General features: G+C 43.1%; 2 protein-coding genes and 1 long non-coding RNA gene across 3 annotated transcripts; 1 reads left to right on the plus strand and 2 right to left on the minus strand.

The window, feature by feature from the left end:
• Positions 1–921: 921 nt before the first annotated feature.
• Positions 922–4,976, minus strand: LOC101766996 (histone deacetylase 14). Its single transcript, XM_004977142.3, has 9 exons — positions 4,843–4,976; positions 3,803–4,056; positions 3,313–3,387; positions 2,808–2,909; positions 2,574–2,645; positions 2,264–2,320; positions 1,894–2,145; positions 1,623–1,804; positions 922–1,486 (listed from the first exon to the last, which is right to left on the minus strand). Exons 1-9 carry the CDS (start codon positions 4,880–4,882, stop codon positions 1,186–1,188), a joined length of 1,335 nt encoding a protein of 444 aa, XP_004977199.1. The 5' UTR covers positions 4,883–4,976; the 3' UTR covers positions 922–1,185.
• Positions 4,977–7,788: 2,812 nt separating this feature from the next.
• On the plus strand, positions 7,789–8,320 carry LOC101767664. Its single transcript, XR_002678459.1, has 2 exons — positions 7,789–7,853; positions 8,004–8,320. It is a non-coding gene; the product is annotated as an uncharacterized LOC101767664 (long non-coding RNA).
• A 779-nt stretch (positions 8,321–9,099) lies between these two features.
• On the minus strand, positions 9,100–10,272 carry LOC101768065. Its single transcript, XM_004977145.2, has one exon. It carries the CDS (start codon positions 10,042–10,044, stop codon positions 9,520–9,522), a length of 525 nt encoding a protein of 174 aa, XP_004977202.1. The 5' UTR covers positions 10,045–10,272; the 3' UTR covers positions 9,100–9,519.
• Between the last annotated feature and the right edge of the window lie 681 nt (positions 10,273–10,953).

Genomic DNA, 10,953 nt, shown 5'->3' on the forward strand with positions numbered 1-10,953 from the left:
ATAGAGTAGCATTCTCAGGCACTACCCTCAGTTGCAGCCTCAGTCCATATAAAACAGTCAATCTACCAGCTGCAGATCTACTACCATAAGCGGGAGCAGTTGCTGGTAAAGAGTGTAGCGAGGGCTTTCATTTGCGCGTTAAGGGCAGTTTCTGTTCTAGCACTAGAAATCAGTGCCGTTAGTCCGTTCTCGAACATCAGTTTTAGCAATTGAATCAGCTATTTCCTAATAGACTAGGCTGTTAACAGGATTTGCTGGCGAGACAGATGAGGAGGCATAGAAGGAGCAATTCCATTATGTGCTAAAGGCTGCGGAATAAGAGCTCTTAGTCCTTTCGACGTAGAGAACGAATCCTCTGTTGCAAGAAGAAGGGCGATGCCGATTGTAAGGTTAAATATTACGTACGTCAAAACCAGCCAGTGACTCATTTAAGTGTTGTGCGAAAAGGTAGCCTTTTGACAACTGCAACCATCCATAGCGGGCGACGGAAGATCCATAGGCTGTTTTTTCATAAGTTGATAAAAGGAGAGAGCAGCTTAACGAGAGAAATAGCAGCGAGGGTGCTAAGCACGTATCAAGTTAATTGGTCTGAGAGCCATCCAAGTAGTAAAAAGCAGGCATTAAAGGAGGTGAGTAAGTCAAGTTCTCTGTATGCTTGAAGCTGATTACGCGCCTTTGTTGCCTTCTGTCTTCTTCTTCCCTTTGGTAGTTCTGTTTCCAGCTGAGGAATCGGAATAAATAAGTAAGGCTAACTAAAAGAGAGAAGAGGGTGTACAGTCATTCTATCTTAACACTGAAGAATAAGACGTCTATCCTTACTCTTCTTGCATTAAATAGAATAATCAGAAACGACGGCAACCGGCCCATTTTTGCCTCGTCAACTTCACGGGGGCCAGGAACATCAGAGGTAGACGACGATGATGACGCGAGACAGCAGCTATATATGCCAGTCACAGGCTCATCAGAAATTAGCACCGGCGTTCGTCTCGCCGGCCGCAAAACCAAGTTAAAAGCCGTGTCGTATAGAAAGCGATGCGTCGTACATGACCATGTACCCATAAGAGGTATCAGCGCTGAAATTAAACCCCTACACGGCGCACATATATGCTACAACAGTCTCGTAGTGTTACGAGAAACGAGCAAAAGATGTACCAGAAGCATCGCTTCAAACTTTGGCGCCAGCCTTCAAAGCGAATGGATGCCCTTGGCCTTCGCAATCGCCTCTTTGATCTTCCGAGTCGGCTCTTCGTAAAGCATCGCCGGGTCGTCCAACTGCGCCGCGAGGCTGGGTTCGTCGAGGAACGCACGGAACGTGTTTGCGACGGAGCTGGACAGCGTCTGCAGGTTGTACCCTCCCTCCAGGAAGAAGATGCAGCGGCCGCCGCAGAGCTCCTTTGCCAGCTGCTTGATGCTCGATGCCAGCATGTAGAACGTGCCCGTGGTGAACTGCAGGCCGGCCAGGGGGTCCAGTGCATGCGCGTCGTACCTGAAAAAGGCATGAATGGGTTCCGCATAGATAAGGCGTGCCTGCGGGTTTCTTTGTAGAACCAAGGGAATGCGAATCTTCAGCATTTTTAGGTTCAGAATAGTTTGATTTTAAACTTATGGAAGGAGGATCTCACCCGGCTGAAACAAGGATGATATCAGGCTTGAATCTCTGGGCGGATGGAGCAATGGCCTCATCAAAAGCACACCTCATTGCGTAATCACCTGCGCCACCAGGAAGTGGCAGGTTGAGCGTTGTGCCTTCGCCATCACCTTGACCGACTTCGTCGATCTTACCAGTCCCAGGATAGCTTCCAAGCTACATCGATGAAACATAGAAAACAAAGGTCGTTTCATGGTAAAGTTCAGCACCTAGTTATGCAAATAAAAGGTGCAGAGGCAAGAAACCTGGTGAGTTGAGAGGAAGAAGATGTCCGGATCATCATAAAATGCATCGGATGTCCCATTGCCATGGTGAACGTCAAAATCTATTATCATCACCCGCTTTAGTCCATATTGATGCTGAGCATACCGAGCTGCCACAGCAATGTTCCCAAACACACAGAAGCCCATGGGACCTCGAGGAACAGCATGATGTCCTGGTGGCCTTACTAACGCAAAGCCAAGGGGTGGATTAGGACCTAACTTTGATGCGGCAACCTAGGGAAACATACAGCATTTCTCGGGAAACTGGTACTACAAAGGAAAATTTGCTGAATCTTATAGTAACAAGAATACTGTAACCACCAGTAAAGTCAACAGAGAGAAGGTTAGTTACCACTGAATCAACCAGTGTGATTCCAGCACCAGCTGATAGAAGTGATTCTTGGAAAGTCTGCATAAAGAAAAATGGAACAACTAAAAAGGTGATATCTAAAATTTTGCTAAGTCTAATTGCATGCACATCAGTAGGTGAAGTAAACTATGAAGTCATCCATGACTAAAACTCAAAATTAATACCGCAGAAAACTATTTTCATCAAGATGAAGTCAACAATGTCAAGCTTGTATAACTTGTTACAGTAGAGCAGTAGAGCATTTAGCATCAAGAGAATGTAAAAAGAAGAGCAAACATGCATAGAGCATTACAGTCTCTGTAGCATATGTTGGTCCAGTTCCTTCAATTAATATCAGACCTTCATCTGCAGCTTTACTCATAGCCTGCACCATGAACTCTATAAATAAAGAATTTCTACCACATATTATGTGAAATAGGAGCCTCATTTTTATATCTTATTGATATGTTTTCACCAGTAGAGAAAAGCAACTTCCAATTCTCCTCTCATGTTAAAATGTATTTAAGAGCAACTTAATGACAAGTACCTTTTCAAGTCCAGTGATGTAAGACTTGGAATGAACTCGTGCAACATCATCTAGAGAAGCAGGGTTGAAATTTTGAATTTCAAGAACCTGTGAACCACGATGCTGAAAGCAAAACAAATAAGATGCTATGTAACTTAAGCATACTTGTCGTGTTCCAGTGAAATGCAAACTACATGATATAAGCAAGAACTGTGTGATAAACTACTGTGCGTTTTAACTGAAAAATGATCTATTGAAAAACAGTTGATAAGAATATAAGACAATGCCCGAAACAGTAGATTACCAGGAGAAAATAAAAAAAAAATCATTTCAGTGAGAATATATTATATGCATTAACTAGAGTAGTTTTGCATTTTAGGGAGGAAGAGAAGGTTCCTCCTATTCATTTATATTTAGTTTTTTAGCATGAGTATAAACTGAATTTAAATTAAAAGAAAATTAAGGTAATGTGCAGTAGATAAAGCTCCAGAAATCGTGAATATTTAGAGTAGTATTGCTGATATACCTTGGGACTAAGCTCCAATTTATCAAGAGCATCAACTATTGCAGGCACTCTTTTGTTAGATTCTGGGTGTGCTTCCTGAATACCAAAAGAAATGGGAAAGTTATGATATAAGGCAGATGACGCAATTTACTAGATCAGGACTTCGATGTATCATTTTTTTTCATAATGGTATTTAGTTAGCAATCATATGCACAGATGGGCTAGGAAAATTACATGTTGTTCACAACTCAGTATTTTATTTCAAAACCATGACGCCATCAACACAAATTGTCACATATTATTGACACCAAATCCCCCCTCCCCGACAAAAAAAAAAAATGAAAGGCGCTATTCAAATATGAAATTTTGGATCAGTTGTGATTAATGAAGAATTAAAAATGAAATACTAATGGCTTCCAGTTAACAGGTAGCTAATGAGATGTAGTACCGCGGCATGCATGTAACATGAATGTGAATTCTGCTGTGAAACAGAATATAAAAAATTGCTTACTTTGTTATGACCCAGGGCAGGAGAGGTACAATAGAGAATACGGGCATCAAGAAGTGAATTATCAGGTAATGTTAAATTCTTTAGAGGACTGTCTTTCTCTGGTACAGAAGCTCTGTCATAATTTGCCGAGCACTGTGCGCTCCAACTCCTGATTTGTTTTTGTTCTCTTCCTGATGTTTGGAAGATGCTCCCCCAGGTTAAGAGATGATGAGTTCCAAAGGCACAGCAATGTTTGAGCAGAGGCAACATCCTCCCTGGAAAAAAGGGACAGAGTTCCTATTTATGTCATACTGATCACTACTATTCATATGTGGACAGAAAATAGAAAGGTGAAATCCATAACCAAAGCACCAACCGCAGTGTATGCACAGTGCACGCTACATTTGGTGACTTACTGACTTGGAATAAGAATTGTGATCATTCTGATACAAGAAAAGGGCTTGTGACAGCTCTTATATCATGTGAAACAATAGAATAAAGACATGCACAGTGTTTGTCCAAACTCCATCCTTCCAAATGATATGCCAAGTGTTAGGCATGAACGGAACTACAAAATGAAACTACCACTTCATACTCATACCTCAAATCATCTTTACCAGCACGGTGCCGGCAAAAACCAACCACCAAAGGAAATCAGGGTATTTCCCAATTATTTTCTTCCATCTTAGCAGGTTTTATGCGGAAACGAGTAACTAAGCATTGTAATCACATCCCACTACGGTTCTAGCATAACATTATTACAACACGGAGCCACCGTGAATATTGATTAAGACATATAAGTTTAGCATTTCGTTTCAAACAGAGGCAAAGCCAACAACAGTTCGTCTTCATTCCTAAAGAGCTTCCAAGCATGTAAACCGGTAAACCAGCAGGCCATCATACTATACTGGTTCAGATGGGGGAAAAACTCCTTTCTCTGCTTGACTGCTTCGCATGACATGAGCATTTCCACAAGCAGATGGTAGGCATGGCTCGCATTCAGTGCAGTAGCACAAGTAAGACTAACCAGGAAGAGCCCACGGAGCAGAGGGTTCATCTACCTCGAAGAATCGGAAGGGATGGCACCAACAGCTGCTCCATCACCAACGGAAAAAAAATTCTCTGCGTCCTCCTTGTCACCGGCGATTGCTCACCCCTCTGCGTGCGTGGCGGGCAGGTGCGGTCGAGACGTCGAGTCGAGTGGCGGAGAAGGGACTGGGCATCAACGGACGCAACCACAACTAACGCGGGCCGAGCCGGGCCGCCACGAGCTCGTGCGCTAGATGGGCCGGCCGCTAGTCACATATGAGTCCACTCGGCCCAGATGCTGTGAGTTTTCTCGAAAGCGTCTTCCTGAACTAGCACGGCACGGGTGCGTTCGTGTCAGAACTCAGAGCGCAACGCCGTGTTGAATTGGCGGCGGCGGGAGGAAGAGGAAGGCGGGGAGATGGCGCAGCCGAGCAAGGAGCCGTGCAAGAAGGAGGCGTGCGACATCCAGGCCTGCCTCTCCAAGAACATGTTCGACTCCAGGAAGTATGCACCCCCCACCCACCCACCCCCAACCCGAAGAATCCGATTGCTTCATGACTCGTGAGTCTGGATTTAGTTCACATGAATTGGTGGCGGCGTCTGGTGTTTGAGCTAAATTCCTGCGCGATGTTCAGGTCTTAGGAACGGGGAGACCCGGTAGAGAGCCACTGGATTAGGGGGTTAGGAATCACCAAGAACTCGTGCTATGCTGGATTTGGTAAATTTGCCCTCTACTCATCAGGTTAGGGATTGACGGTGACCACGTTGCTGTTAGCAGCTAGGCGTGGTTCTCGTCTCAAAGGAATGGAGGAATTCTAGGAATAGTTTCTGATTGACGGCCTTGGGAGCTGGGTAGCAAGATGTTGCTTGCTTCAGATGTTTGCTCGCATGCTCAAGCATGAGTCGGCGCCCTTTCTCCTGTCCATATTTTTTGGCTGATTTTAGGGACAACTGGCGGTGTCTGGATTCTAAGTTTCTAACATTCATTTTTTTTTACAATGTGCTATGTTTATCTTGACATTGGCCCTTGGTTGTCTGTCACTAGCATTTTTTAAGGAATTCGTTAGCATCAGGCTGTTGTGGAGAAACTTCTGCTCTAGGTTGGATGGTAAATTAATACTATTCTGGGTCATTTTGACAGGCTTATGACTTCCCCTGTATCATTTTATATGCCAGATATTGTGTTGATTTATTTCTGCTCAGAACATTTTTTTCATTGATTTCGCCTCTGTTAGTTTAGATTGTGACTTAGGTTTCTTTCATGCTTGTCCTGGAATTCTGGATGTCACATCAGAAAAAAAATTTGAATGTACATATGTTTGCCACAGCTCCAGAGATTAGTGTGTTTAATCCTTCTTTCAGGCCGATGAACATATAAAATTACAAGGAATATATGATTCATGATAAATGACCATAGACCTTAACAACTTATTTGAGCATGACGTCTTTATGGTTTGTTGGATGCATAATTAATAATTATCATCTGTTGCTAGGACAATTTCCCAGCAGTGCTTACTTGTCTAATTGTCTGAGATTGATAATCTTGGCATGATTTAAGATTCTATTGGGGTGATACCATGCATGAGAGTTAATTAAAATGAACAATGATTTGGTGCTTGTTTGGTTTCTCGGTATCTTTTGTAGTTTGGATTCTATGCTTCTCAATAGTACTGTGTTTTAAATTGAGGTGTTTGGGCACAACAGAGATTTGACTTATCATTTATCAATTATACAAACCTTAGGATCTTGAATCAGCATTGAGGTGTTGGGTTAACAATGAGTGACTTTTTTTAACACTACGACTACAATAAGCATCATGATTTGGAATGCTTTTGTTTTTGGATACTGTCAATTTTCAACACACAAGCACACATTTAATAACTGGTGGTACCATGCACATAATTTATGAGTCATTATCAATATGAAAGTTAAATAAGAATGTTTGAGATCTTTTGTGATTATAATCATGTGCGCTTATGTTCATGCTTGTTTTATTTCATCAGGTGTGTGAGAGTTATTCAGTTACTTCAGTCATGCTGTGAGCAGTGCGAGTACAAATCAACACACTGTGGTTCCTTGTCCGGATTACTTAAGAACATTTCAAAGTGATGAAACAATACTGGCATGTTTTACTGCAGCCATTGAATAAAGGTAAGTTTCAAGACATTTAGGACTTCTATGGTTGCTAAAGTTTGTTTCTCTTTCAACATTTCTCTCTGGAATTTTAAATTTAAAGTCTGATTCTTGTGTTAAGGATTCTATCTCTTAGTTTTATGCAAATAACAGCATAATAGATTACAATAAACTTAGTTATTAGTCTGATTCTTGTGTTAAGGATTCTATCTCTTAGTTTTAAGCAAATGACAGCATAATAGGTTACAAAACTTGAGTTGTTCTAGTAAATGTTGTCATACTTGATCCTGAGAGCACCCCTTTTTATCATCACATGTTTTGTGTATGGTCAATGTATTAAGGTCATAAATATGAGGTATTACAAGAATATAATTCATAAATATTTCTTCTGATACTTCTTCCACACTATCTGTATGGATATCCTTGAATCCGGATCACCAAAGTTTTTGGATAAAAATATGGTTGAATGATAAAAAAACACTGAAAGCTAAACATAACTTGAGAGAGAATTTGACATTTCTTAGATGAGATTCTGCCTGGTGCTTATTCTACATGATCAGGTATGACAGGCAGAATCATGTGCGCCTGTTCTTAGATAACTGCATGTCAACTTGACCATCTGCTCCGTAGCTAAGCAAATCCCACCTTCTTTGCTCTGCACATGAAAGAGAAGAATATCAGGGGGAAATGTTCTCTCTGAGATCTGAAAGTGGAGAAGTTTTTTTTTCCTGCACATAAAGTTGTTCTGATTTCTGAAGTTTTGTAATTACTTTGTTATAACCACTGGATTTTATGTCTCATGTGGAGGTTGAATTTGAGACACAATTGACAGATAATTTTTCCTTTACAGGTTCTTTGAGGTTAGCTTAGGAGTTTGGGGGGACGTCAATCTCTCTCATTATGGATTAAGGTAATGTATAATATTGCAATTTACGCTACCTTCTGTAGTGTTCACCTAAGCCTGCTGTATTAAGTTTTGGTTTCGATGCTATTGTTTATAATAACGAATCACATGCATTGCTAGTTGACTGGGTGAATTTAATAATGTTCCTTCACACAGGGTGGCTCGTAGGGGTTATCAGTAATGCAGGCTTCGTCGACTGGTTGCTGAGTTGTTTTGTACTGAGTTGAACAGCAGATAGATGTTTCATAATGGTCGAGTCTGATGCATGTATACCTGTAGTGTCCTTAGTTCTTGTTCGTCTATACACATGTAGCCCCATGTTCTCGTCTTGAACAGCTAAATAAGTGGATTCCATGTACTTATACTTATCGATATGGAGATATTTTGTGACCCCCAAAGTTCTGTAATCTGTAAGCCATTTCAATGCTCATTATTCAGCCTCGTTCTGTGGCTAAGAAAATCAGATCTCTCAACTGTCATGCTCATAAATTTGGGATGTAGGATATGGTGCCAATCAGCAACTCTGTGGGGTCATTGGAATATTTCAGCACCACACCGCTCAGCATTTGTGGCCAGTTCCATGTTGCTGAGAAATACCAGTACCCTAGTTGAAGCAATTCAGTGTTGTGCTGTACTGCCACGTACATGAGTTATCTACTATCTGTAGGCTGTAGCCAACAAACCTTTTGCTTGTGAATTGGAATTTCTATTTCTGTGTGATGCAATACCTACCAGGCGAGTGTGTAGATTGGTATGCGATGCGATGACTTCAAGCTGACACGCACAATACATTCTCTACAACTATTTCTTGCTGTCTACTTGGGACCAACCGGTTTGTTGGTGTGTCCTCCACTCCACATGGCCGTTCCTTAACTTGTTGCTCATCTTCGATTCATGCCATAATTCAGTCAAGCATTATGTATGCGCAAGAGGGACCGATAATATTCCGTCCATCCCTTTTTGTAATGACAGGATTGTATTCATTAAAGCCACGTTTGTTCTTCTTTATGACGGATTAGCGACGTCTAAACGGCTGAAAGCTGATGCACAAAAGGGTGTGACTAGGAGGAGTGCATTTTGAATTTGCAAAATGTGGGTTCTCCTTTTTTTTGGGGGTCATTTTCACTACTGTAGCTGAGTCAGATAGTCTTGATTTCCGGTCAGAAAAGTTAAATACTTGGATTCGGTGATGTGATTAGCAAACCTAATTTAGATGTGCTTCAGTTTATATTTGCGCAGATAACTTGAACAATTGTTAAATGACTTCAATTGAGATTTGAAACTTCGGGCTGAACTTCGCAAAAACTGTGAAAGTTCAGCCAGGAAAGAATTTGACAAAGAGCAAAATCTGCCTGATTGTACAACATCGTTAGATGCAGAATTCTCATAGCTTGCCCTGTTTTCTGCAAGTTCTAGCAGAGCTAGTCAAAATTAAGCCAAACCCAATGCACAACCAAGATTTAGGATGATCAGACTCTGAACAGCCACACAGACTAGAGGAACTTCTAACAGAGAAACAAGAACATTCATCAGCAAAAACAGCTCCGAACCATGTTCTTGGTCTTGTGCTAGCGAGAGAAACATGTGTTGATCAATTGATCGCCCTCGTATATACATCTGATACATCATCATCCATGCACAGTCGACTCGAAGACTCGATTTTTCTGCTGCATCAGATCGGTGGCGTCTTCCTCGACGGAGCGGCGCCGGACTTGTGCGCCAGGAACAGCTTCTTGAGCAGCCTCAGCATCATGAGCAGGCCCATCCTCCGCCGCCGGACGACGGCGTGCTTGCGCGTCTCCGCGGCCCCTTCGTAGCCGTCGCCAGCGAACCAGGATTCCTTCGTCGCCGCCCACGACGGCGTCCCCTTGGTCAGCGGGCACGGCTGCGCGGCCCGGGCGAGCTCCTCGTTGAAATCCTCCCACAGCATGTCCATCTTGTCCTCCACGGCGAACCTTGCCGAGCCGTGGTGGTGGCCGTCGTAGCCTCCCAGGTGGTGGTGGTGGTCGCTGCCGGCGGCGGTTTGCTGCTCCACGGCCGAGAAGCTCCTCCGGTGATCGTACTCGTGCGCGGCCGTGTCAACGACGCCGCCGGGGACGACGAGCCACGGCGACGGGGAGGCGAAGTGAGGGAAGGAGACCTTCTTGGCGGCGTTGCAGTGCTCAAACGGGACGCTGGGGAATGTGAACTCTTCCATAGCTGCTGCTACTCTCTCTATCTATCTTATCTCTCTCTAGCTCTGACTCTATGGAGGGAAGGTTGTGGGCAAGATGTATATGTGGAGAGGTCATGGAGGTTGCAACTTCTCTATCTACCGCCTCTTGACATTCCCAGAGATGGAAAGGACCAGAAACAGAGATGTAGGAAGGCAGAGAGAGGGAGAGAGGGGGGAGATATGGCTTGTTAATTGTCTGATGAAGTTGAAGTGATGGTTGGCAAATGGGGTATTATAACATGGTGATGGCGGTTGGTAAGATGCTTGGCCGCTGAGATTGCCCTGTCAAGTAATGCCAATCGGACAAGCACTATGAGCAAAATTAAGGCCCTACCTGTTTGATGCTTCATGATTACAAGGTCATTATACACAAATGCAGCTAAAGTTTAGGAGCAAAGGATATTAACTGAATGGGCCCTAAGAATGTTCAGACATAGCTTTACTTAGCCTGAACATTAGCTGCAATTGCTGGTGCTGAGCAAATATTTTAAAAATAATAACAAATAGAATTAGTGTAAGCTGCAACTGATGAACTAACCAATCATTCGGGAATATATCTGGCCGGTTGCATTTTGTATGTGATATCCTCAATTGTGTTGCTTATCAGTTGTTGCTGGAGGATTTGTTTGCCTTATCAGTTGTAATTTTTTTATTTGCAGAAGATGTTGTTGGAACAGTGAGGAGCTCATTTGAATGGTTTTGGAGGGAGGGAGGAGAAGACTGAAGAGCATAGAAGCTGGCAGGCAGTGCTTTTCAGCTAAAGGTCAGCGCTCGCCGCTCACTTTACTGACAAAGGGTAAAGATGGCCGCAGCCGCCGCGTCAGCATCCAACATGGCACCAGTTTGAAAGTTAGGAGGCGACACCTGTGAGACAAGTAGGTCTGGCTGGCG

Source organism: Setaria italica, chromosome VII (assembly GCF_000263155.2).
Source record: "Setaria italica strain Yugu1 chromosome VII, Setaria_italica_v2.0, whole genome shotgun sequence".
Lineage (NCBI taxonomy): Eukaryota > Viridiplantae > Streptophyta > Magnoliopsida > Poales > Poaceae > Setaria > Setaria italica.

Bases quoted from the DNA above. Each gene is read 5' to 3' on its own strand.
- LOC101766996 (XM_004977142.3), bottom strand. From the start codon at position 4,882: ATGGAGCAGCTGTTGGTGCCATCCCTTCCGATTCTTCGAG. The intron at 4,057-4,842 runs GTAGATGAACCC...CCTTTTTTCCAG, and splicing joins ATCCCTTCCGATTCTTCGAG to GGAGGATGTTGCCTCTGCTC. The intron at 1,487-1,622 runs GTGAGATCCTCC...TGCCTTTTTCAG, and splicing joins ATCATCCTTGTTTCAGCCGG to GTACGACGCGCATGCACTGG.
- LOC101768065 (XM_004977145.2), bottom strand. From the start codon at position 10,044: ATGGAAGAGTTCACATTCCCCAGCGTCCCGTTTGAGCACTGCAACGCC.